At 43.4% G+C, this 23,837-nt stretch overlaps 1 protein-coding gene across 2 annotated transcripts; it reads left to right on the top strand.

The window, feature by feature from the left end:
• On the top strand, positions 1-23,271 carry LOC115138426 (fibronectin type III domain-containing protein 5). Of its 2 annotated transcripts, none has more exons than XM_029675263.2 (6): positions 1-427; positions 9,907-10,022; positions 10,596-10,797; positions 17,541-17,624; positions 18,032-18,165; positions 18,702-23,271. In XM_029675263.2, the coding sequence occupies exons 1-6, from the start codon at positions 355-357 to the stop codon at positions 18,759-18,761; spliced, it is 669 nt and encodes a 222-aa protein (XP_029531123.2). In that variant the 5' UTR covers positions 1-354; the 3' UTR covers positions 18,762-23,271. The 2 variants fall into 2 exon arrangements, with proteins under 2 accessions (XP_029531123.2, XP_029531122.2); XM_029675262.2 differs by having other exon boundaries at positions 17,541-17,648.
• The last annotated feature ends 566 nt before the right edge of the window (positions 23,272-23,837 follow it).

Here is a 23,837-nt window from a genome sequence, read left to right as displayed (position 1 = left end):
CAGCCACGGACCAACACTCATCACCAGGACTTAATTTATGTCTGGTCGTCGAGTTTAATGTCTATAAATATCTCTCGTAGCTGAGGTGGAACAATGAAGAGCGTTCGTGGGCGACACACACGAACAAGGTCCGCCGCATGTTAAACTACTGTTGCATGTAGGTGGGGGAGCGCTGTCGCTGTCCCAGGTTGCTGAAAGCGCTCGTCAGTCGACCTGCGGCAAGCCAACGAGACAGTAAACGGTTTTTGATCGAGACAATATGCATGGACTGATGTGAATGCTGAACAATAGCAAGGCAGTTAACGTAGCTCTAGTCAGAGTAAATGGGATATCACGTCCTCTAATGTTTAAAGGATGAAGATATTTTTCCTGTCAACCGTGCCACTGCTAATTCTCAGCTGTCTAGGTGTCTCTCGCGTCTTTGCTGGTAAGTTAATGTTTATGTACTTAAAATATTTATTTTTCAGCAATTACTCAACCATGCATTCACGTATTTGCCTTCTAGTGGGAACTCTAAGGTTAATGTGTGAGCATTAAGGGGACTGCATTGGTATCCGTGCAAATAAAACAATGAGAAAAAGTGTTTTTTTTGGTGCTAATTTGTTTCTAATTGGCATTTAGGCTATATTCTGTGCGATGAATGAGGAATCCTGTGTGTAAGAATCTGAATTGATACAATGCTCCAGACATTATACTGGTACTGATCTATACTGAAACACTCTAAATAGGCCATGGAACATGAGCAGTTATGTTCCTGGATTTAAAGGCTAAACAAATGCTTTTGCAATAATTCAGCACCAGTTTTATTGCCTACGTTACGTTTCAGTATGTTTTATTACTGTAGCCTAGTTATATTTACTACCATATCAGCAAGAATAACACTAGCCTTTGATCCAAGCAGTTGTCAAGTGCTTACATTCACAAGATTGAGACTGATATTACGTTAAACTGACTTAACCAAGTAAAGCTGACCATTTCATTAAGTAGTACATAGTACAAGTACAACCCCAATGTCTCTGAAAATGAAATAGCTTTAATAATGCATTTTAAAAAATGTTTTACTTAAAAATCTGTAATGAACTGTTATCACAGAATGATGGACAAATATATATTATACAAATATGTATTTCTTCTGCACACATTTTCAAAGTAATATGTGATATTTATACAGCAGGGACCAAACTAATATCCATTAGAATCATAGCATTACAGTGAATGTACTATTGGCACAGCTTGCTATAACATTTGTGGAGGAAAACAACCATTTCAAATTGTTCCTCGGAAGGCTGCTGAATGAGCAATGCGTGAGGTGAGAGTGAACCCTGGGAATAGACAGAGGAGAACCCCAGCGGAATCTATCACCCCGGAATGTACGTTCCCTAAACACTTGAGTGCTGTAGCTTTCGCCGCTCATCTTGATGGAGCACTGCAAATCACACTGACACACTACTGCAATCAGAATCCACCCACCGCCTCTACAGCGTTTACATCTCTCTCTCTCTCCCTCGCTCGCTCATAAATAAACAACACAGACACGTAGGACGTGTCTACACTTGACACCTACATGCGACATCTGCTATCAGAATACACAAAAAAACGCTTTGTGGTCTGACTGTGTTCAGATCTGGCTGACCAGGGGGCAACGTCATCAACAGTCCTCCCACATGTCTCCAGAAAACTTGTGTTTTGAGAACGAGAGGCAACTTTTCATTATAATGTTGGAGGAAATACGCTCCTAGCATGTTAAGAATGCGTTTGCTGGCCTCCTAAATGGTAGCCAGCTAGCTAATATTTAGAAAAATATTTTTGGTTTGGCTAGAGTTATGCTAACCTGTTTGCAATCCCTTTAGCATTGAGTGCTAGCTACAGAGATTAGCTGGCCAGTTAGCTACAGCCATCAGTTGTTGTGGTGTTATCATATTTAGCCTATTCCACCATTTGTAAAATGTTTACTGGCATTTAAATATAGCGTGGGAATAGGGAATCTGGACACACTGTGGACACATTTCTGTAGGTGTAGATGCATGACACGTTCGCAATTCCATGAACAGAACGCTATGATCCGAATGATAAAGATGCATGAACTGTCACGTCTAGACACAGCCTTAGACATAGCCTAGACACAGCCTTAGACATAGCCTAGACACAGCCTTAGACATAGCCTAGACACTGCCTTAGACATAGCTTAGACACAGCCTTAGACATAGCCTAGACACAGCCTTAGACATAGCTTAGACACAGCCTTAGACATAGCCTAGACACAGCCTTAGACATAGCCTAGACACAGCCTTAGACATAGCCTAGACACAGCCTTAGACATAGCCTAGACACAGCCTTAGACATAGCCTAGACACAGCCTTAGACATAGCCTAGACATAGCCTAGACACAGCCTTAGACATAGCCTAGACACAGACACACATGCATGCACACTTGCACGTAGGCAACACACACCCTTACTGTGTCAGCAAATCACGTTTCGCCGAAAGTGGGGTGCACATATGGTTTCTGTGGGCTCATAATTGTTTCATACATTCTGATTGTGCGGGGGGCGATTTAATAAAACATTGATTAATGAGCCAGTCCTGCAGGCAGTGCAGAGAGTTCTTGTAATCCCTCCTCCATCTACATCAACCTCCTTATAGCCACAGCAACATACACCTAGTGTATGATGTCATCTCACTAGACAGTACTGTACTGGAGAGCTGACACACATACTGTAGCAATGCAGCCAGATCGAGGATCTAATGGTGTTTTTCAATCCACTGGACCTAGGGATATACAGTGTGTGCAGGCTTTTGTTCCAGCCCAGTTCTAACACCCTGTGGTTGTCCAGGACCAGGTTGAAGAACACTCAGACAATCAGAGACACCATTAAACCACTTCCATCTCCTTAGTAGAAGTGTTGACTGGAGACAGTCAAGGGCACTTGTGGAGGGATATTTGATTGAAGTAGACATTGCACTTGTATAAGGTACACTTAAGAATGTGTTACTCTTTAGAAAGCAAACATAGAGAACACAGAAACAAAGGAAAGCATGACAAGTAATCAGAGGAGCAAAGCTAGGTACTGAGCAGGATGGTTGGATTGACAGAAGCGTGTGGGTGTGTGTTAACACGCTGTAAACTTTACATTTGTGACGTCCTTTAATGCATTTCTGTTTATGGTGAGTCATGAAGTATCTGTCACTCTGGACGAGGAATGTAAAGCTAATGTTTCCATTTAAAATGTAAATGAACTTCAACACCATCTTAACGAGGTGGTAAATTCCACCAGCCAGTCCCTGCTCCTCGACAGACTCGCCATGAAACACAATCAATCAGTCAGTCAACCCATCAAATCAACCAATCAATCAAGTAGTTAAACAGTAACCAATAGAAAAGCCCAGCATAACCTTAGAGACCCTTTCAAGTTCTGATGAAACGAGTAGCTATTCTAAAAAGCCTTGTTTTGTTTTTACTGTAAAACGCAGCATGACTATTACACTCCCACTATGAGGGTTCTAACGCTGGCCAACCAGAGGAGTCCTGCCACTCCCCAACCCTGCCACAGATTCTCAGTAGCAGCAGTATATTAACTGTCAAGTGTCAAGTCATCACACCATCCCACCCAGAGGAGCTACAGCACCCAGACAGAGGAGCCAAAGGTCGTTAAACAGACTCATCAACTCCAGTCTACTTCCAAATCACTAGCTGGCTCAAAAGCTCTTTGTGGAATATTCACTGGGAGGTTGTTTCATCAGAAAAACACCTAAATGTACAGTATGTTAAACAAACTAGGGGGACATACACTGTGGTTCCTGAAGGTCTGTATTCTTGGAACAACAGTGTTTCTTTGATGCCACCCTTTCTTTCTTCACTTTAGTCTACCGTTGTTCTCCTTTATGCTAAATAGACATTTTTCATCTGTTAGATTCTGTGAATCTTTTGAAATAATATGTGATAACAAAAACAGCCCATAGCTACCTGTTTTGGATGTCATCTGGCTTAAGTGCCTCCTCTAAAGGCCTGGTTGTTATGTAGGCCAGCCACATATTGTTGGATGAATCATCCCAATTTCAAAAGAACAGATTTAGATAGTTTACCCCGAAGACAGACACAACCAATGGAGCAGGAAACAGAACATGCATGGGATTACACAGCAGAGGCTGGATATCTTCCACTTACCACATGTATGAGGTCTGCTCCAACCAGAACGGGAAAAGAGAAATGGGTGTTTGGAAGCAGAACATTTTGATATAAGTAATGGAGTGTGTGCTTGTTTACGTTCATATGGGTTTGTATTACGTGCATGTGTGTGTGTTTGTGTGTCAGTGTGTTTATGTGTGAGTGGAAACAGTTAAATAGTATTCATTCATTGGCTGGCTGTATTATTGAAGTATTCAATTAGTTATTTGGCAGTAGATCTGTAGACAAAAGGAGAGAACAGACGAAGGCACAGAATTCTCTCAAAATGGCACTTGCAGTTCAGCACACACATACATTGCAGCCATTACCAGCACGAACACGCACTAATAAAGCCATGTTCCCCTTGTTAATCCAAAATAACAGCCTTCATGACAGGCTGATGGTATTTTCAAACACAGTAGGCAAACACAATAGAGACAAGGCAAAATGTCAGCGAGAATGAGAAGTGCTACAGCACCAGCAGCAAAAGAGACAAGTGTAATCTTCCTCAGAATGAGTGTGGTTGGTTTTGCCTGAACTCAGACACTGTAGACAGAGGGGCCTTAAACCAGATACACACGGGGCTCCTGATGCTCTGTTGCCGGCTCCTGCACATGACTCATAGCCCTAGAATGCACAGATTAAGACAAAGGACTAAGCCTTGTTTGCGTTCCTGCTGGCTTCTGTTGAGTAAGGTTGACTGAAATACAACTCAACCAAACAGCATCTGTTCAACATCTTTTCACAGTGGAACTCATCTTAGCAGCTTATTTTCCAACCAGACCATGTGTGATTGATATAGTCAATTGCTCACTTTTTGTCATACTCCATATCTACCTCACTTGTGATCTCTCAGAGAGCTGGGATCCATGGAAATGAATGAATGTGCTTGTCTGAGGGGCCTTGTTGCTGTCATTGAGAACACACATTAATCAAATGCATGTATCACGTGCTTCAGAAAACAACCGGTGTATACTAACAGTGAAATGCTTACTTACCAACAACGCAGAGAGAAAAAAAAGAGAAAAATAGTCTGGAAAAATAATAACAGAAGTAATAAATACACAATGAAAGACTAGCTCCTGGCCATCAGGCCTGTGAGGTGGCACTGCCAACAGACTGACGTGTCCCTGCCATGTCTCTGACGCAGTCTGGAGTCTGCTCTGACACCATGAGTGGCAGGTGGGGAGGAGGATGGCAGGTGGTATTGGTGGGGGGCCAAGCTGTTGGGCGGTGGGGGTCCAATCTGCCATTTAGAGCCCATGAGTACAATATGATAATGGTGGGGTGGTTGCGCCAGAGAATGTTATGGTGCTGTATATGTTCCTGGCCCTAAGACAGGAGCGTACACACACACTGCCCTTGGCAGCTCACCAGAGCGTAAAAATACTGTTTTTATTTCCTCCTCTCTGTTAATATCCTAGGGGATAACGCAAATGGTGTGAGTTACGCTAGAACTGGCTGTGGAGACACAGCAGTTTACCTGTAGCCCAGTCTCTCTCTCTGTCTCTGTCTGTGTGTGTGTGTGTGTGTGTGTGTGTGTGTGTGTGTGTGTGTGTGTGTGCGTGCTCATGAAACACACTGTCTCCTGGGCCTGTGGCCAAATCCAGTGTAAGAGCTGCAGGCCTGGTGACATTAAGGAGGGATAGAAGCCTGCCTCTCAGAGAGGAACCGTCACGCTCACCAGGAGAGAGAGAAGGAAGAGGCACAGAGCAAGAGAAAACACCAACTGGGCACAGACGTGAATTCAACGTCTATTCCACATTGGCTCAACGTGGAGTAGACGTGGAAACAACATTGATTCAACCAGTGTGTGCCCAGTGGGCAAGAGACATTTTTTTTTGCGAAAAATGCAGAAAGACTGAGAGAAGGAAAGTGAGAGAGAGATGGAGAGAAAGCACCATAGAGAGCCAATGCCAACCTCTCTTTCTATCTCTCTCCACCATCTCCCTCCCAGTGCAATCCTTCCAAGGAGGCAGCTAGGCATTACCCCACCAGCTGCTTCACTTCTCAACAGACTGGTTAACACTCTTCAGAAAGAGAGGGATGAGAAAAAGAGGGAATGAAACAGACAGGAAACGAGGGATGAGGAGAGAGAATAAAACCGGGATGGAGAGAAAGATGATGAGAGAAAGAGAGCAAGAGAGTGGAGTAGGTAACAGGGAGAGAAAGGGATGAGTAGGAGATAGTGAAACAAGGAGAAGGGGAGAATAGTGAAAAACCCCATCATATTTATGTGCTGTGTGTATAATGTGCCCAGCTCTACTGGGATATTGATTGTGTAGATATTACCTTGGTTTCCTGGCCCGAGGAACTTGGATGGGAACTAGATTTCATTTGTAGTTAACAGACGAGCAGTACGGCGGCTTGTCAAATAATCAACACTGCCACCCGTGCTCCTTTGCTGCATTCTCAGATGCGATACTACACAATGCAGCATTGATTTTCATACTCTGGCTTTTGACATTTAATTACACAAGTGAGGGGGAGAGTGAGTGGGTGAGAGAGTGAAAGTGAGAGGCTATTTCGGCGCTCGCATCTTTGCCGCTCTTTAGGCCAGTGTGTGTGTGTGTGTGTGTGTGTGTGTACTGCTCAGTACAGTAAACCTGAGGAAGAGTATGAATGACCTGAAAGCACAAAGGGAGAAGTGGTTGCCCTTGCAATCTCAATGACACGTTGGGGGGGTATTGAAAAGCCACTTGTGATTCCCCCAGCATGCTCGTTAGCGTCAGGCGAGGACGTGTTAATGAACATGTGCTAATTTATTGCCCAGCAGGGTCGGCTATCGCTTAGAGACAGCAACCCAAGGTTCACTTCATTTGTCTATTTATGGTCTCTCATTGCTAATGCCAGGGAGAAGCACCACATTATTGGCCCACTTTGATATTTTACTCCCCTCGGGCCATTACTGCCAGCATGCAGACTCTATGTCTGTCTGTCTGTGGGATATTTACCCATGAGATGAGAAGGGTGTCTTTGATTGCTGAGCAGTAAGCGTTCTATGAGCACAGAGGCATGAAAGGATGAAATGCTGCAGGACCAGACCAGGGTCTTAGATCAGGCAGAGGCAAAGCAACTCAGTCAGAAATCAGCCCGTGTTCAACAGTCAGAGAGAGCAGCTATACAGATATACAGTTCACAGGTTGAGGGGGGAGTGCTACGGTCTTTCCCAGGTCAGAGGGTCTGGTGGTCGGGGGGGGGGGGCTGGTATGAGTTGAGAGAGAAGGGCCTGTGGAGGCCAGAGAACGTTCATTAAATAATGATAGGCTTTATTGATCTAGGGCAGCTGGAGTACTGTGACAATGAGACTAAGCAGCAGGCAGTGTTTGTGTGTGCGTGCTTGCAAGTTAGTAAAGGCTCTTAAAATGTCGAGGGGAAATAGTACGTACAAACTGCAAGCCAACAGTTTGAGTGTTTTATTTGTTGTCTGTAGGCTGGACAAAATCTAATTTATTGTGCACTGTACAATTAGTTTACTAGCAAACACACACAGACACCCATGCAAACATACTGCCTCACTCTTTATATACCCTCTCTCTCCTTGAAAGACTGCCGAGCTGCCACCCACTGAACACTCATCCTCATGACACGGCCCAGCACGCCACACTCTACCTCCTGTCCCTCTGATGACTCCGCTAACAAAGACATGCTGGTGTCTGCTCCCTCTCTCTCTCACACACACGCACCAGGGACAGGGCTCTGAGTCTGGACTCAAAGTTATCCCCATCTCTCATCGTGTGTGTGTGTGTGAGAGAGTGAGAGAGTGAGTTTATGGAGACCTCTGTCTGCTGTTTCATTAGTCCTGACTCACACTTCACGTCATGGGGATATATGAGAGCTTCCCGTCTTGGCCACCGACTGCCAAGGAGTACATCCCCAACAAAGCAACTGGGTGTGTGTCTCTGTCTCAGGCCTTTAATCAGCAAAACAATGACTAGGCCATGATTTACACTGCCTAGCTAAAGAAAAGAGTGAGCGCTAACACACTCAATAACTCTTCTGAATACATCTGCAGCACTAAATAGATGTCGGAATAACGTAACATGATTATGAGTGTCCACTCTCGATTATCTGTTCCCGTCCCTCCTGTGTCTCATCACACAAACCCATCTATCCTCAATGTCTCAGACTGTTTACCATACGGAAGTGTACGTGTGACACGGAGGGGCTAAGAGACAGGGCGCCCTCCCTCTGACAGTGAAGGAACATGGAAGATTGTATGTTCATTTACTCTGCAGACACTCCCCCATCGCATGAGTCATCACCACCAAAGCTCTCTGATCATTCAGGTAAGCCCTGATAATGATTGTCCCATTCACTGTCTGGAATGTATGAATTGAAAGTGTCATTGAAGCTTTTTTTGAAAAACAGTTGGCATGTCCCTACTCCAGCAGGGTTTGGATCTCTCATTCATTTGTAATCACAGCGTCATCTGTTCACTTATTTGATTAAGTATGCCGCCAGGTGTAAACATCTGAATACAGCACACACACACACACACACACACACACACACACACACACACACACACACACACACACACACACACACACACACACACAAAACTGTAAATGTATTGTACAGCAACAAATCATTACTTTGAAGTGATGTAGCACAAACCCTAATTAAACTGTCAATGGTTTGCAGCACGTACAACACATTACACTGAATAATAAAAAGTAATCCAACTCTATATACACTGGAGTGTACAAAACATTAAGAACACCTGCTCTTTCCATGACAGACTGGCCAGGTGAATCCAGGTGAAAGCTATGATCCCCTATTGATGTCACTTAAATCCACTTCAATCAGTGTAGATGAAAGGGAGGAAACAGGTTAAAGAAGGATTTTTAAGCCTTGAGACATGGATTGTGTGTGTTTACCATTCAGAGGATGAAAGGGCAAGACAAAAGATTGAAGTGTCTTTGAACGGGGTATGGTAGTAGGTGCCAGGCGCATCAGTTTGAGTGTGTCAAGAACTGCAAAGTTTCCCGTGTGTATCAAGAATGGTCCACCACCCAAAGGACATCCAGCCAACTTGACACAACTGTGGGAAGCACTGGAGTCAGCACAGGCCAGCATCCTTGTGGAACGCTTTCAACATCTTTTAGAGTCCATGCCCCGATGAATTGAGGCTGCTCTAAGGGCAAAAAGGGGTGCAACTAAATGTTAGGAAGGTGTTCCTAAAGTGTTGTACACTCAGTGTACATTATTTTGAGTTGAGTGTAATTTCACGGAATATTCAACTGACTCTAAATGTGAACCTATTCAAAATTCAACCCTTAATTGCGGGGCCATTTAAAATTCAACCCCTACAAACCGCTCCACTCTAGATTTGATTGCACTTGTATTTCTTATGAGTCCTAATTATGCTGAATGGATGTGAATACTGAATCAGGCCCCAGCTCTCCCTGGGTGAGTAATAGTGAACAGTGAAACCAGCTGTGGGGGGCTGCAGTGATCAGAGGCCTCTGTTTGTTGTAAGCACCAGGCTCCACAGTCTGATGGCCAATCTGTAGATCATACCGTCTAGAATAGCCAAGCTTTCCCGTGAAGTAGCTTATTAACCGCTCTGTGATTGTAGGGACTGTTTGAAGTACTATATTGAGTCCATGTAAATAACACATGTACCCATTACCATACCTACTGTATCCTACCCAGTACCCACTAGACAGTAAACTTCATTTGCTTCATGTGTATCTTTTCTCTCTCTCTCTCTCTCTCCCTGTCTGTGTTTGCAGACAGTTTGGCGGCTCCTGTCAATGTGACCATCAAGGCTTTGAAGTCCAACTCTGCCGTGGTGACATGGGACATCCCCGAAGGGGACCTTGTCATCGGCTTCGCCATCACACAGCAGGTGAGAGCGAGAAGGAGCGCAGTGCGGGGGGGGGGGGGAGACCCACCCAAGACACAAACACTCACTCTCGCCAATAGGAGATCAAATAGTATCTGTCACCAATCGCTACTCACCGTCCCTGCGTTGCTGGCCAGCTGCTTGTTTTGCGGAACCGTTGTGTCACGGGACGTTGTGTTGCCAGGACGATCCCGTCAGCGCCCGTCTCCTCGACAACAGCAGTGGAAGATTGCAGCTGTGTAAAGAGGGAAAGCAATAACATTTCCCACTTTCACTCTACCCTGCACAATGGTTAGGCTCCATTCTAGCCAATCAGCTGATGATTTCCTGGTCCCAGAGGCCCAGCTAAGAACCCTGGTTCTGCCCATCTCCTGACTGCTGCTCCCTCTATCCACTCCTCCACATACAGCTCCTCCACACAGTCTATTTCTGTCTACTATTACTGTACAGTATGTGATAACTGGGATTGAAGTTCACCAGGGCTCAATGTTGTGTGTGAGACTTCTACTCAACATCAGTGAATAGTTTTGTGTTACACTGCTCACTAAACGCACCTCTGTGATGATGTGCCAACAGAAGAAGGACGTGCGCATGCTGCGCTTCATCCAGGAAGTGAACACCACCACCCGCTCCTGTGCATTATGGGACTTGGAGGAGGAGACCGACTACATTGTGCACGTGCAGTCCATCAGCATGAGTGGGCCCATGAGTCAGCACAGCGAACCCCTGCGCTTCCGCACGCCCAAGGAGTCTGAGACACAGGCCTCCAAGAGTAAAGGTAAACAACTCTAGAATCTCACACACAACTTTAGGATAAGACTGAAGCTAATACATACAGTATCTATGGAGAAAACAAAGTCCAAAGCACTTCTCCAGGTTCCCGTACCTTGCTGTAATGCAGGTACAGTGCCAGAAAAGGAAGAGGAAACCCTGTGCACAGCAGTATGTACACATACAGTGCCGAGACTAAAGCTTGCAGTTGGACTGTTGACAACTTTTCACTGATTCCATAAAGGCCAATACAAATCAATGGGGACACAAAGCGTGAAATTAAGTTTCACAACAGAATGCTTTTAAACATCAAGCGCTCTTACAACAACTTATGAATATAACACCTATATTAATTTAGTTGGGATATTCTCAGCTAGGAGAAACTAGCACAAAGGGATACAGAATGCTACAAACAGCCTCAACAGACACATACAGACCTACAGTCCCTAGGCCCAGACCAACACAGAGCTAGATCCATATAGGTGGACGAGATGAGAACAGTGGTGTTAGTGCAACGAAAGTGGTGTTAGTGTGTGAGTGATGGCTGGGCAGAGGTGAGATAAATGTGCGTGTCTCAGAGAAGTGGTTGTTTCCTGTACAGCCAGGCAGCCACTGTGATAAATGGCTACAGTATTAAGGCATGACTCAGCACCGGTCGCATAATAATGCAGCCTCCATATCCCTCTATGTCAGTGGTATTCAAACGTTTTCAATGGGCACCCCATTTTGTCTGCAATAATTTCTTGAGACCCCATTTTTTTTCACAAGAATTTCCCACAACCCCACCCTAAATATAATGACAGAACCTTAACATTGGTACATTTAGATTTTTATAGCAACAAATAACCTTCAATTCATTACATTTATCTCTTATCAAAATGAAGAAACAAATAAATATATTTACTGAATAAAATTATATTTTTTGTAATGATCTTTCTCAAGAACGTATTCACACCCCTTGACTTAGTTGTGTTACAACCTGAATTCAAAATGGATGAAATAGCTTCTTTTTTTCTTTTAGATCACCCATTTACACACAATACCCCATAATGATGAAGTGAAAACACGTTTTTAGACATTTTTGCTCATTTATTCAAAATTAAATATAGAAATAACTCTTTGTAAGTATTCACACCCCTGAGTCAATACTTGGCAGAAGCACCTTTGGCAGTGATTACAGCTGTGAGTCTTTCTGGGTAAGTCTTTTAGAGCTTCCACACCTGGATTGTGAAACATTTGCCCATTATTCTTTTCATAATTCTTCAATCTCTGCCAAAGTGGATGTTGATCATGGCTAGACAACTATTTTCAAGTCTTGCCATAGATTTTCAAGTAGATTTATGTCAAAACCGTAACTCAGCTACTCAGCTATTTATTTACTTATATTTGCCTGATTTGCATGTTATTTTGGCATTAATACGTGTCACATATAATTTTGCAAACAATGTAAAAAATAAAATAATAATTGAGTTAATAAAGCCACACAATATGGCCTCTTTTTTTTGCTTTCTTGAGTAAGGCAGCTCTAAAATGCAGGTGTTTCAACCTAGCTCAGTGCTTTCTGTGGTGGTGGGGCAGCCAGCGGAAAATCAGTGTTCTGTCACTCATAGGGACACTGCGTCACCGCAAATCTATGTCGGGGAGACACTCTAGACCCAAACTGTTACAAACCTATATTTATCCTACCCTGCCTTTCTAAGGTCTTCGAAAGCCAAGTTAACAAACAGATCACCGACCACTTCGAATCCCACTGTACCTGCTACGCTATGCAATCTGGTTTCCGAGCTGGTCATGGGTGCACCTCAGCCACGCTCAAGGTCCTAAACGATATCATAACCGCCACCGATAAAAGGCAATACTGTGCAGCCGTATTCATCGACCTGGCCAAGGCTTTCGACTCTGTCAATCACCACATTCTTATCAGCAGACTCAACAACCTTGGTTTCTCAAATGACTGCCTCGCCTGGTTCACCAACTACTTCTCAGACAGAGTTCAGTGTGTCAAATCGGAGGGCCTGTTGTCTGGACCTCTGGCAGTCTCTTTGGGGGTGCCACAAGGTTCAATTCTCAGGCCGACTCTTTTCTCTGTATACATCAATGATGTTGCTCTTGCTGCTGGTGATTCTCTGATCCACCTCTACGCAGACGACACCGTTCTGTATACTTCTGGCCTTTCTTTGGACACTGCGTTAACTAACCACCAGACGAGCTTCAATGCCATACAACTCTCCTTCCGTGGCCTCCAACTGCTCTTAAATGCAAGTAAAACTAAGTACATGCTCTTCAACCAATCGCTGCCCGTTGTCCAGGATCACTACTCTGGACGGTTCTGACTTAGAATATGTAGACAACTACAAATACCTAGGTGTCTGGTTAGACTGTAAACTCTCCTTCCAGACTAACATTAAGCATCTCCAATCCAAAATTAAATCTAGAATCGGCTTCCTATTTCGCAAACAAAGCATCCTTCACTCATGCTGCCAAACATACCCACGTAAAACTGACTATCCTACCGATCCTTGACTTCAAAATCTTAGCTACCAAGCTAGACAAGCAGTCATCATCATGAATCAAGTTGACAATCTGCTGGCAAATCCTTTTCAATCCAAATTATAGGTAAAACGTATTGGTGCTCATCGGCCATTGGTCATTAACATTACACAAGTTGGAAATCGCAAATTCAACAATGAGTAGTTTGGAAGGAATCAACAGCATGGGCCAGAATAGTTTGAATACATTGTCCATGCTGTCAATTCTGCATGACTTCTGCCGTGTTCAAAACAACTGGAAACTCTGAAAAAAACAAGCTCCAACTGGGAAAATCTGTTTTGAACGGTCATAAAATTCGGAATTCCAAGCCAGGAAATCTGCCATCTTTCTAGTGCGCCGACCTGAAGCTCACTGATGTCAAGAACCATAATAAATCCAGAGAAACTTTGATGACAAATTCAAGTGAGCACAGCACAACAATGCGAGTCCAAAAAGGTATTGTATGCTGCTGCATAAATGATGTAATATGCGAGGGAGATATGTGTACTGCAGATAAGAAAGTAATACTAAGTGTATGTTGTGTAGTAAGCTGTTAGTAGCCATGTACCTCACCCTAATAATTTGGTCCCTTTCCCCCTCATAACTTAGCCTACTGTTCTGACTTGGTGGTGCACATGTCGACTATTAGAGAAATGTCATAATTGAATATTGTAAGAGCTTTCGATGTCTGATTATATGCCCCCTTTATTTATCCTATGGTTCTGACTTGGTGTATAGGGAGAATACCGTAAGAACGGCCCATGTTCTGAATTCTGTTGCTGTACATTTCAAAATTGCTGAACAAATAATTATACCGACTACATCCTTCCTAGCTCGCTCATCAATGTCTTAATCGAAATGACAGATTGCCAATCCCTTGTGCCATAGTTTGTACATCTCAATTGGCAGTAGAAACCACATTTGTTTAAGCAAGTCAGCCATAAACTATCTTTTTTTTAAAGGCAGTAAATTAAGCTGAATGAACAGTTTCGCTGCCAGACAAGGCTCCGCTGGTAGCCAGGTGGTAAGGATTCACTCCATGGTGCTGAAAAGAAAGCTCTGCTGTCGGGACAGCATTATGTAGGCCCTAACAGTTTGTGGGCATTGTTGGTCACCATTATATTGCAATTAATGTATAGTTTAGTGTTGTGTTGTGTTGTGTAGTGGCTTTGCTGGTATGCATCTAAAACTTTTTTTTTTATCACTAGGCGAAAGCAGGAGATAAAGAGAGGAAACAAAGAAAGCCGTGATCAGACAAAATTTGAGATCCTGTCTGTTCAAAACAAAACACAATTATTCTGTATAACAGACAGACTGCTCTGACATTCTGACACAGACACTATTTTTCCCCTCATCAATCTACGCACAATACCACATATGACAAAGCAAGAAACGTTTTTTAGATTTAAAATATATATATATATATATTTTATACTGAAATATCAAGTATTCAGACCCTTTACTCAATACTTTGTTGAAGCGCCTTTGGCAGCGATGACAGACTCAAGTCTTCTTTGGTATGACTCTACAAGCTTGGCACACCTGTATTTGGGGAGTTTATCACATTCTTCTCTGTAGATCCTCTCAAGCTCAGTCAGGTTGGATGGGGAGCGTCGCTAAACAGGTCTCTCCAGAGATGTTCGATCTAGTTCAAGTCCGGGCTCTGGCTGGGCCACTCAAGGACATTGAGACGTATCCCGAAGCCACTCCTGCGTTGTCTTGGCTGTGTGCTTAGGGTGTTGTCCTGTTGGAAGGTGACCCTTCGCCCCTGTCCGAGGTCCCGAACACTCTGGAGCAGGTTTTCATCAAGGATCTCTGTACTTTGCGCCGTTCATCTTTCCCTTGATCCTGACTAGTCTCTCAGTCCCTGCTGCTGAAAAACATCCCCACAGCATGATGCTGCCACCACCATGCTTCACCATAGGGATGGTGCCAGGTTTCCTCCAGACGTGACGCTTGGCATTCAAGCCAAAGAGTTCCATTTTGGTTTCATCAGACCAGAGACTCTTGTTTCTCATGGTCTGAGAGTCCTTTAAGTGCCTTTTGGCAACCTCCAAGTGGGCTGTCATGTGCCTTTTACTGAAGGGTGGTTTCCATCTTGCCACTCTACCATAAAGGCCTGATTTGTGGAGTGCTGCAGACGTGGTTGTCCTTCTGGAAGGTTCTCCCATTTCCCCAGAGGAACTCTGGAGCTCTGTCAGAGTTACCATCGGGGTCTTGGCCACCTCCCTGATAAAGGCCAAGAACCCAAAGGTCACTGGTTCCCCGGCTCAGTTTGGCTGGGCGACCAGCTCTAGGAAGTCGTGGTGGTTCCAAACTTCTTCCATTTAAGAATGATGGAGGCCAGCCTTCAATGCTGCAGACATTTTTTTGGTACCCTTCCCAAGATCTGTGCCTCGACACAATCCTATCTCGGAGCGCTACGGACAATTCCTTTGACCTCATGACTTGGTTTTTGCTCTGACATGCACTGTCAACTGAGGGACTTTATCAATGCAAACAGAATGCACCTGAGCTCAATTTCGAGTTTCACAGGAAAGGGTCTGAATACTTAAGTAAATAAGGTATCTCTTTTTATTTTTCATTATGGGGTATTGTGTGTAGAATGAGGTAAAACATTTCTTTAATCCATTTTAGAATGAGGCTGTAACATAACAAAATGTGGAAAAAGTGAAGAGGTCTGAATACTTTTCAAATGCACTGTATGTGTTTGTCTCCCAAGACCATAGCTATAGAACCAGCATGTGGTCTGTGACCAAGACTCTTGGTGAGGGAGGTTTTCTAGCTAGACCAGCGGGACAACTCCCTCCTGGACATCTGCAAAACTGTGCTGCAGTAAAACAGGTGTATAACACTCCAAGACTATTTGTCTTTACTCATATAATCCTGCAGCTATACAGCATACAGTTTACCATGTCCCTGAATGCTCCAACCTGCAAACTTCCTCCTGTACAAACAGTACAGTCCCACCTCTTCCTGCAGAGGACTCAACCTGTCTCTAGGATTGGAGACCGTCTTTGACATTAGAACTGACCAATATTAGCCATATGGAGGCCATCTGGCAGCGGTGTCAGGAGCCTCTGGCTTTCCAGCTTGGATTGGTTAATGTCAAGGTACATAGACTCATCGATTGGCTGAATCAGTCATTGGGAGAACCTGCTGGAGCGTGGTGAAGCTGTGGCGAAATCTGCACGGAGCCTTCACCACGCTAATGTACCAGTGTCACTGCCTACTTCTGTTTGGTCTTTAAATGGGGGGAACTTGTGTGCTGAACTTTAGCCAGCTCTCTACTGAATTCAGAAACATGTTGCTTTGTATGAGTGGACCTTGAACACACACAAACACACACTTTTCTGATAGTTTTTGGCCCTTAGGACATTAATAATGATTATTGAGTTCTATTTAGGCCCAACTCAATCGATCGTGGCTGCTGTGATTAACTCTCTCTCTCCAACCCCTTCAGAGTGGGGATCCCCACTGACCCTGTCTCAGGCTTATGTATTCTCTTCATGCCCAGCTTCTACTGAATCCTTTGACACCATCAGCCTCTCTCAGAAATAGTGGGCAAATTGAGGCATGTGCTGTGCGGTTCCCACATAGCAGCGCTCTTCAATGAGGAGATAGTTGTGGAGCCTGTGCCCAAGTTGTTAGGGTTGAGTCGGAATCATGAAAAACGTGGCCTGTTTGAAGTAGTGCTAGCTGACAGAAAGCCAGTGGTGAGTGGTGACATCCTGGGACTGAAGAAGAATAGAGAGATCAGTCTACACAATAGGGGGTGTCAGGGGCAAATTGTTCTATCCAGCTGACACAGAGCAGAACTACTCCTGAGTATGTATAATTACAGTAGAGACCAGTGGAGGCTGCTGAGGGGAGAACGGCTCATATTAATGGCTGGAATGGAGTAAATGGAATGGCACCAAACACCTTGAAAGCATGCATTTGATAACATTCCACTGATTCCGATCCAGTCATTAACACGAGCCCGTTCTCCCCAATTAAGGTGCCACCAACCTCCTGTGGTAGAGACAAGTTCTACTGGACTGAAGTTCTGCCTGGCATATTCACTTAGCAGATGATGGATTTCACCCCAACACTCCCCCATCATTAGACTGACCTTTCAGGAGAACCTGGGTTTAATAAGCTGCCAGTTACCAATAATAACTCTGATGATAATGTTGCCATGGTGATGAACTGATTGTGCTGCTGTATTTGACACTCCAGACGAGGTGACCATGGAGGAAGTGGGAGCTCAGCTGAGGGCGGGGGAGTTCATCATTATCGTGGTGGTGCTGATCATGTGGGCAGGTGAGGGGTGGAATGTTTCAAAAGGTCAGAGTGCTACCCACACACTAGGGTTGCAAAATTCCAGTAAGTTTCCCCAAGTTCCCAGTTTTTCCAGATATCATGGATGCAGGAATCTGGATTCCTGCTTATTCCCTTCTGATTCTGGGAACATCCAACCAGGATTTCTTGAAAACATGGTAATTTGGGAAAAGTTACTGGAATTTTGCAACCCTACCACACACACACACACACACACACACACACACACCCTCATGAATGTAGAAAAAAAGAAAAGGTATATTTAAACAAATATGGTCCACAATTTGTTGTAATTTGTCCATGCTAAATGATTTCAGTCTGCTTTTCACTGCGGTAATGTGGTTGTTATTTACTTATTGTGTATGTCCTTTTCTCCGCCTCTCTGTCAGGTGTGATCGCTCTCTTCTGCCGTCAGTATGACATCATCAAAGACAATGAGCCCAACACCAATAAGGACAAAGCTAAGACCTCATCAGAGTGCAGTACTCCGGAGCACCCGACAGGGGGTCTGTTGCGCAGTAAGGTATAACCCCTTCTCCTCCCCACTGAGTCCCCACCGTCACCGGGCAGGCGAATCGTCCCAGCGACTTAAAAACGTCCACTTTCACCGGCAGTTAACACTCCCATAACACCATTAGAGCTACGCCCACCACATAACAGAATATGCATTGATTTACTAGCATTGATGACAGCACTTCACCCCCCCCCCCCCCAAAAAAATGGTTAAAAAGCAAAACATGCATCTCAGGTCATAAGTTACAACAATGCTATAAATCCAAAGCCTTTCAAATCAATGCATAGACAGCCCATACGCTGGCATGATTGTCCGATGTCCATTCGCTCCTCTCCATCAACAACTGGCTGATGACCTCTGCCAACTAAACCAATTGACACTAAAATGACCAAAATACCCCATCTCCCTTCCAGAGAGAAAGCATCATAACCCTCCATTTCTGTCCAGGCGCTCCATGCTCATACACTAGCAGAATTATACTTAATTCCAGGTTAAGACAGGCCTTCATCTTTTTCATCCCTGCTGTTTCCCTTCTTCCCCTTCAGTTCCCCAAGAACAACAACAACAACAACCGGGCTCCATCTGTGAACATCATCGAGGTGTGACGGCCAGAACACTCTCTAATCCAAAGGATTGTGTGTATTCTAAACAGAGCAACCAAAGGGCCCTTTATGCCCATCTGCTTGTTAGGATGAGGCTAGGACTGTGGGTCGTGGCCGGCCCTTTGGCATGGGGCCTGGGTGTGAACTGGGCCCTCAGGACTCCAGGGTCCAGGTCTCAGAGAAGAGGCTCTAGATGTGGTGGCAGGACTGTGGCTGTCGCTGCTCTAATTATTGCCAGAAGGTCAAGGAGATAAAGGCCAAATGGGTTCAGCTATGAGTTGAGAGAGAGGAGATATGAACATGGCCAGGGGACTGCATATAACCAGGGCCAGAGACCCTCTCTCTCAGCTTGTTGTTAATGGACTGAAACACACTGTCCCGGCCCCTGTTCCCCATACTGAAACCAAGGCTTGAGCACTGTGCACCATGTGAAAATGAACTCCCCCTACTGCATCTCCTCTCTTACAGTGTTTATTTATTTGCCTCCTATTATGCTCATTTGCTGTAAGGCACATACTGTACTTTCCTTACTATTGCTTACCTCCTTTGACATATACCTCTTATTCAAACTACAGTATATATCACTGTATCAAAACCTGTTTCAACCTGTTTCATCTATTCACAACAACTTCTTATTGCTAAAGTACCAGTTTTATAGATCTCCTTCTGGCTCAACTCCCTGAAACCTCCTCTGAGATGTGTTTTCATTCGATCAGAGCTAGTTAGTTCCCCGCTCAGGGAATTCAAACAATACAAGGCTAATTTTGGAGGCCTTTCTGAATCCAAGCTGGTGGCTATGACGTCAGGGCAAGATCAAAAGGAGCACTCAAGACACCCGTGCGGCAGAATTCTCCATTTATCTGGAGAATTAAAGCTTGTTAGCTCTGACAGCAGAAAATAACGTTGTCATTTATAAACAAATCTGGTCTCTACATTTATCGTTGATTTACCTTAAATATAACATTTTCATTTAAAAGGTCCAAAGCAGCCATTTTTTAAAATCTCAATATCAAATCATCTCTGGGCAACAATTAAGTATGTTACTGTGTTTGTTTTCGGTTAAAATGATCAAAAATAAGAAAAAAATTGCTTCTTAGCAAAGAGCAATTTCTCAAGCAAGAATTATGCTAGGACCGTCTGGGAGTGGTCTGAGTGGGGAGGGGAAAACTGGAAACTAGCTGTTATTGGCAGAGAGGTTTGGAACTATCTTTCTTATTGGACTATTAACTTACCACATGGTGATGTCCCCACGGAGAGCCCAAAGCTCCAAAGAAAAAAATTGCTTCTTAGCAAAGAGCAATTTCTCAAGCAAGAATTATGCTAGGACCATCTGGGAGTGGTCTGAGTGGGGAGGGGAAACCTGGAAACTAGCTGTTATTGGCAGAGAGGTTTGGAACTATCTTTCTTATTGGACTATTAACTTACCGCATGGTGATGTCCCCATGGAAAGCCCAAAGCTCCATTCCACCAAAACGGGTGAAATTTCAGGCAGTCTTTTCAAACTGCTCTTACAATAAAAGGGCTTTATCCAAATGTTCACAATTACACAGTATTATTCCAATCTCAGTGGGCAAATATATTTAAAAAACACGAGAAAATCACGTTGACTGCACTGGGCCTTTAAGGGGATAATCCACACCAAACGGCTAATTCATACAATTAACAGTGTTAATTAAATAACACTAATATGTGAATATATTTCTTAACAAATGTTTAATTTTGTTGTTATAACAAGGTTGCTAAACATATGTGAAAAGCATTGTGGAAATCTCTTGCAACAAAACCCACAATGCAATGCTATTTCTGAACTGGCTGGCTAGCTAGCTAGAAAACATAGCTATACACAATAATACCAAAGTCAATATCAGCATGTGAAGTAGCTAGCTAGCTGTATAATCGCCTAAACAAACTGCACAATCAATTTAAGAGTCTCTTAAAATTGCAGTTCATCAACTTGCAATGAAGCGAGTGCAGATATGGTACGTTGCTATGGCAACAACGGCCTTTTCCCACAGACACACGGGGAGCATAGAGATAAATAGTAATGGCGTCTTTTTGAGGGCATTAAATCCACCATGATTCGTTAGTCAAAGCATATGGGAAAATACATGGCCTTTTAGTAGGGGTTTTGGATAAACACGGGTTTAGGAGATTTAGGTTTTGTTCTATGAAAATGTTGAAGAATTTATGTAATAAAAAAAGCACATACACATAAAAGGCTTTATATTTCAAAAAGGTAATGTTAGTTGACTGATATTATCGCATAGAACAAAACGTATAAGATCTCCTAAGCCTGTGTTAACATCAGATCTTATTTTTGGCGTTTATCCCAAAACCCTATTCTTTCTCCATAGATAGGTTAGCTGAGAACGTCACAAAAACGATGTGCTTGCCTCTATGGGGCAGTAGTCAGCATGCTGTTGTGATTCTGGATGGCCAGATTGCTAGCAAGAATGACAAGAAACTGTCATGTGGGGAATCGTAACTGGCTCGTTTCATCTTGTTCTTGATACCATGTCTTGTTTTGAGGTGTTTTGTCTGATTTAATGTCAATGCTGATATGGCTAGCTAGCTAACCAACAACTGTAATGACGTATTTGAGGGACAAGTGCTCATTGTGCAAATGTATTTATGTTTTCAATAAAACATTGGAGAGGAAAAATAGCATACATGTTATCAACTATTCAAGCCAACCCTGTCTGTTTTGCCCCATAGTTGCAAAAGCGTCAGTTTTGTTGCTAAACAACCAGACCGTCTATGGGAATGGCTAAACGAACCAGAGGAAACTCATTTCCTGTTTTTAGGACTAAAAGCTGGCGAGCTCTATTGCGAGATGGTACTTGAAGGAGAAACTGAGTTTAATCATTTGGTACACTGTTTAGATTGAGCACATCTAAGTGAAATATATATTTTTTCATGATTATATAAACAGATGGATGTGTTCCAGACAAGTATGCCATACCATCTATTGGCTCACTTGGCAATCTGGAGTGCAGGTAATTGTTTAAAAAGCGTCATAAAATGTGATAAGTGCGTTATCCCCCATCTCCGTTGACGAGAACCATTTGGCTATGCCACATTCATACACCATTTCCTGATTTCACAGATAGACCACTTAGAAGTTAAATCATGGGGAATTGTTTTATTTTACCCACTGATAGAACATAGGCTTTCAAGAAATTGACAGGAGATTAATGTATTTTATTTCTGGTGGTGGATTATCCCTTTAAGTAAAAATAATATTTGACTTATAAGTAGATTTACTAAAATGCTACTGTTCAAATACTTTAAGTGTATCGTTTCTCTTATCACCTACTTTTATTAGTGAATGTTCAAGAGAGTTTACACTCACCTTTAAGAGGGGCCTGACTCATATGCATGGACTGGATGTGTCTCTGAGGAAGGGCTAAACAGGCCTCCCCATGACAGCAATAACAGCCCTGAGTGGTGCAGTGGAGCATCTCACACACCGGCAGGCCATGAAGCACCTGTCCAACCTACACTCAACCTCCCAGCCACACTTAATGCAGGGGGACTTTAAAATGTGATTAAATAAGTTTAAAGTCCTAGTTTATGAAAAGACCTTTCTATGAAACACCTGCCACCCCCAACTTTCCCAGATCTAATCAACGATGTGATCACAAGCTATTGGGCTGGGAAGTGCCAGGGACCTCACAATACGAATCCCGATACTTTGGTGCCGATACGATATGCATTGCCATTCTCACGATTCTAGATGTATTCCAATTCGACTGTGATTTTATTACGATTCGATGTTCCAAACATATTGCTCACCATATGTCTGCTGCAGAGGAACAAAAGACAGCCATGAGAACGTTTTGATCAGTCATGGAAATAAAAATGCTGAAAACAAATTGTCTCCCTATTTAACAAGATGATGGAAAACAAGTTTTGCTGCAGGTACAGCCAATGATACATCTTCAAAAATAATATCCCGATATGTAACTGTATTGATTTTTCCCCCATCACTAATGAGCTCCATATGTTGGTTCTAAACGTTGACCCCTTTAATTCAGTCCCATCTGACATCATCATTAGTAGTCATCTTCACAGAAGGGCTTCCACTGAATCATCTTCAGTGTGAGAGTCCATCCTCCCCACCCCATGTACTGTATCACAGGCAGGTGTTGAAATGCTGTATGAAGAGACTATGCTGTGGAGATTCTCAAATGGGCCAGACAACCTCCTCCACATCCCCATGAAGGGGACATTGCTGTGGTAATGTGTTTTAGGTCTGATTTAAAAAAGCTCTGCCTTAAACACCTAAATATTCAATTTTGTTTGATAGGATGGAATGGTAAGGGTCCAATTTGTTCCACCTTTTCCATTTAGTATGTCCCTGCCACTTGGCCCATGGAGGCTGCAGTATGTTATGTTAAACATCTGTGGTCTGTCTGTATCCATTATGAGATGGTATAGGAGGAAAAGTAGAATTTGATTTATTTTCTAAGGGATGGGCGAATGTAATGCTAAATAAAGAGCATGACAGAAATGTGTACATATGTTTTCTCATCAGTTATGTGGTTTCTAGAAATGCTACATACAAGTATTATTATTTGAGAAATGTGTCAACCTTTTCACATTCTGTAAAGAGTGGTATTGGTGAGAGAAATTTGTCTTCAGGCAAAGATTTTTGAAGTCTTACGGGCAATGTAAATGTCACGTTATTAGAGAGACTGAACATTTGTTCATGACACTTTGCTTTCAATGTATTTATAACATTCTATCGCTGTCCTATTTAACCTATATCCAATGTACAACAATCTTGTTCAAATGTGCATATTGAGGAATAGAGAAAGGTAAATATACAGCCGAGGGAGGAGGCAGGAAGGTAGACTATTCTGTACTTTACTCTCATTGATTACTCCAGTTCTGTTATGACGCATCACATTGTGTCAGACTGGCCCTTAATGAACTGTAATTTCGCCTGTACCCGTCTCGGTGAACAGACCTCTCTGCAGGTGATTGACCTTGGCTGTGGGGGAGTGGCAGACTAATGACAGGCAGAGCACAGCGATGTATAAATAGGGGAGAGGGGGTTGACTGATGACTAATAAA

This window comes from Oncorhynchus nerka, linkage group LG12 (assembly GCF_034236695.1).
Source record: "Oncorhynchus nerka isolate Pitt River linkage group LG12, Oner_Uvic_2.0, whole genome shotgun sequence".
NCBI lineage: Eukaryota > Metazoa > Chordata > Actinopteri > Salmoniformes > Salmonidae > Oncorhynchus > Oncorhynchus nerka.
Note: the sequence above shows the minus strand (reverse complement) of the source record. Positions and strands in the feature narration are given on the sequence as shown.

What these genes read in the sequence shown, in the direction of transcription:
- LOC115138426 (XM_029675262.2), top strand. Translation starts at nt 355, where the DNA reads ATGAAGATATTTTTCCTGTCAACCGTGCCACTGCTAATTCTCAGCTGT. An exon ending in GCTTCGCCATCACACAGCAG is followed by an intron (nt 10,023 to 10,595) that starts GTGAGAGCGAGA and finishes ATGTGCCAACAG; the next exon opens with AAGAAGGACGTGCGCATGCT. An exon ending in GGGGTGGAATGTTTCAAAAG is followed by an intron (nt 17,649 to 18,031) that starts GTCAGAGTGCTA and finishes CCTCTCTGTCAG; the next exon opens with GTGTGATCGCTCTCTTCTGC.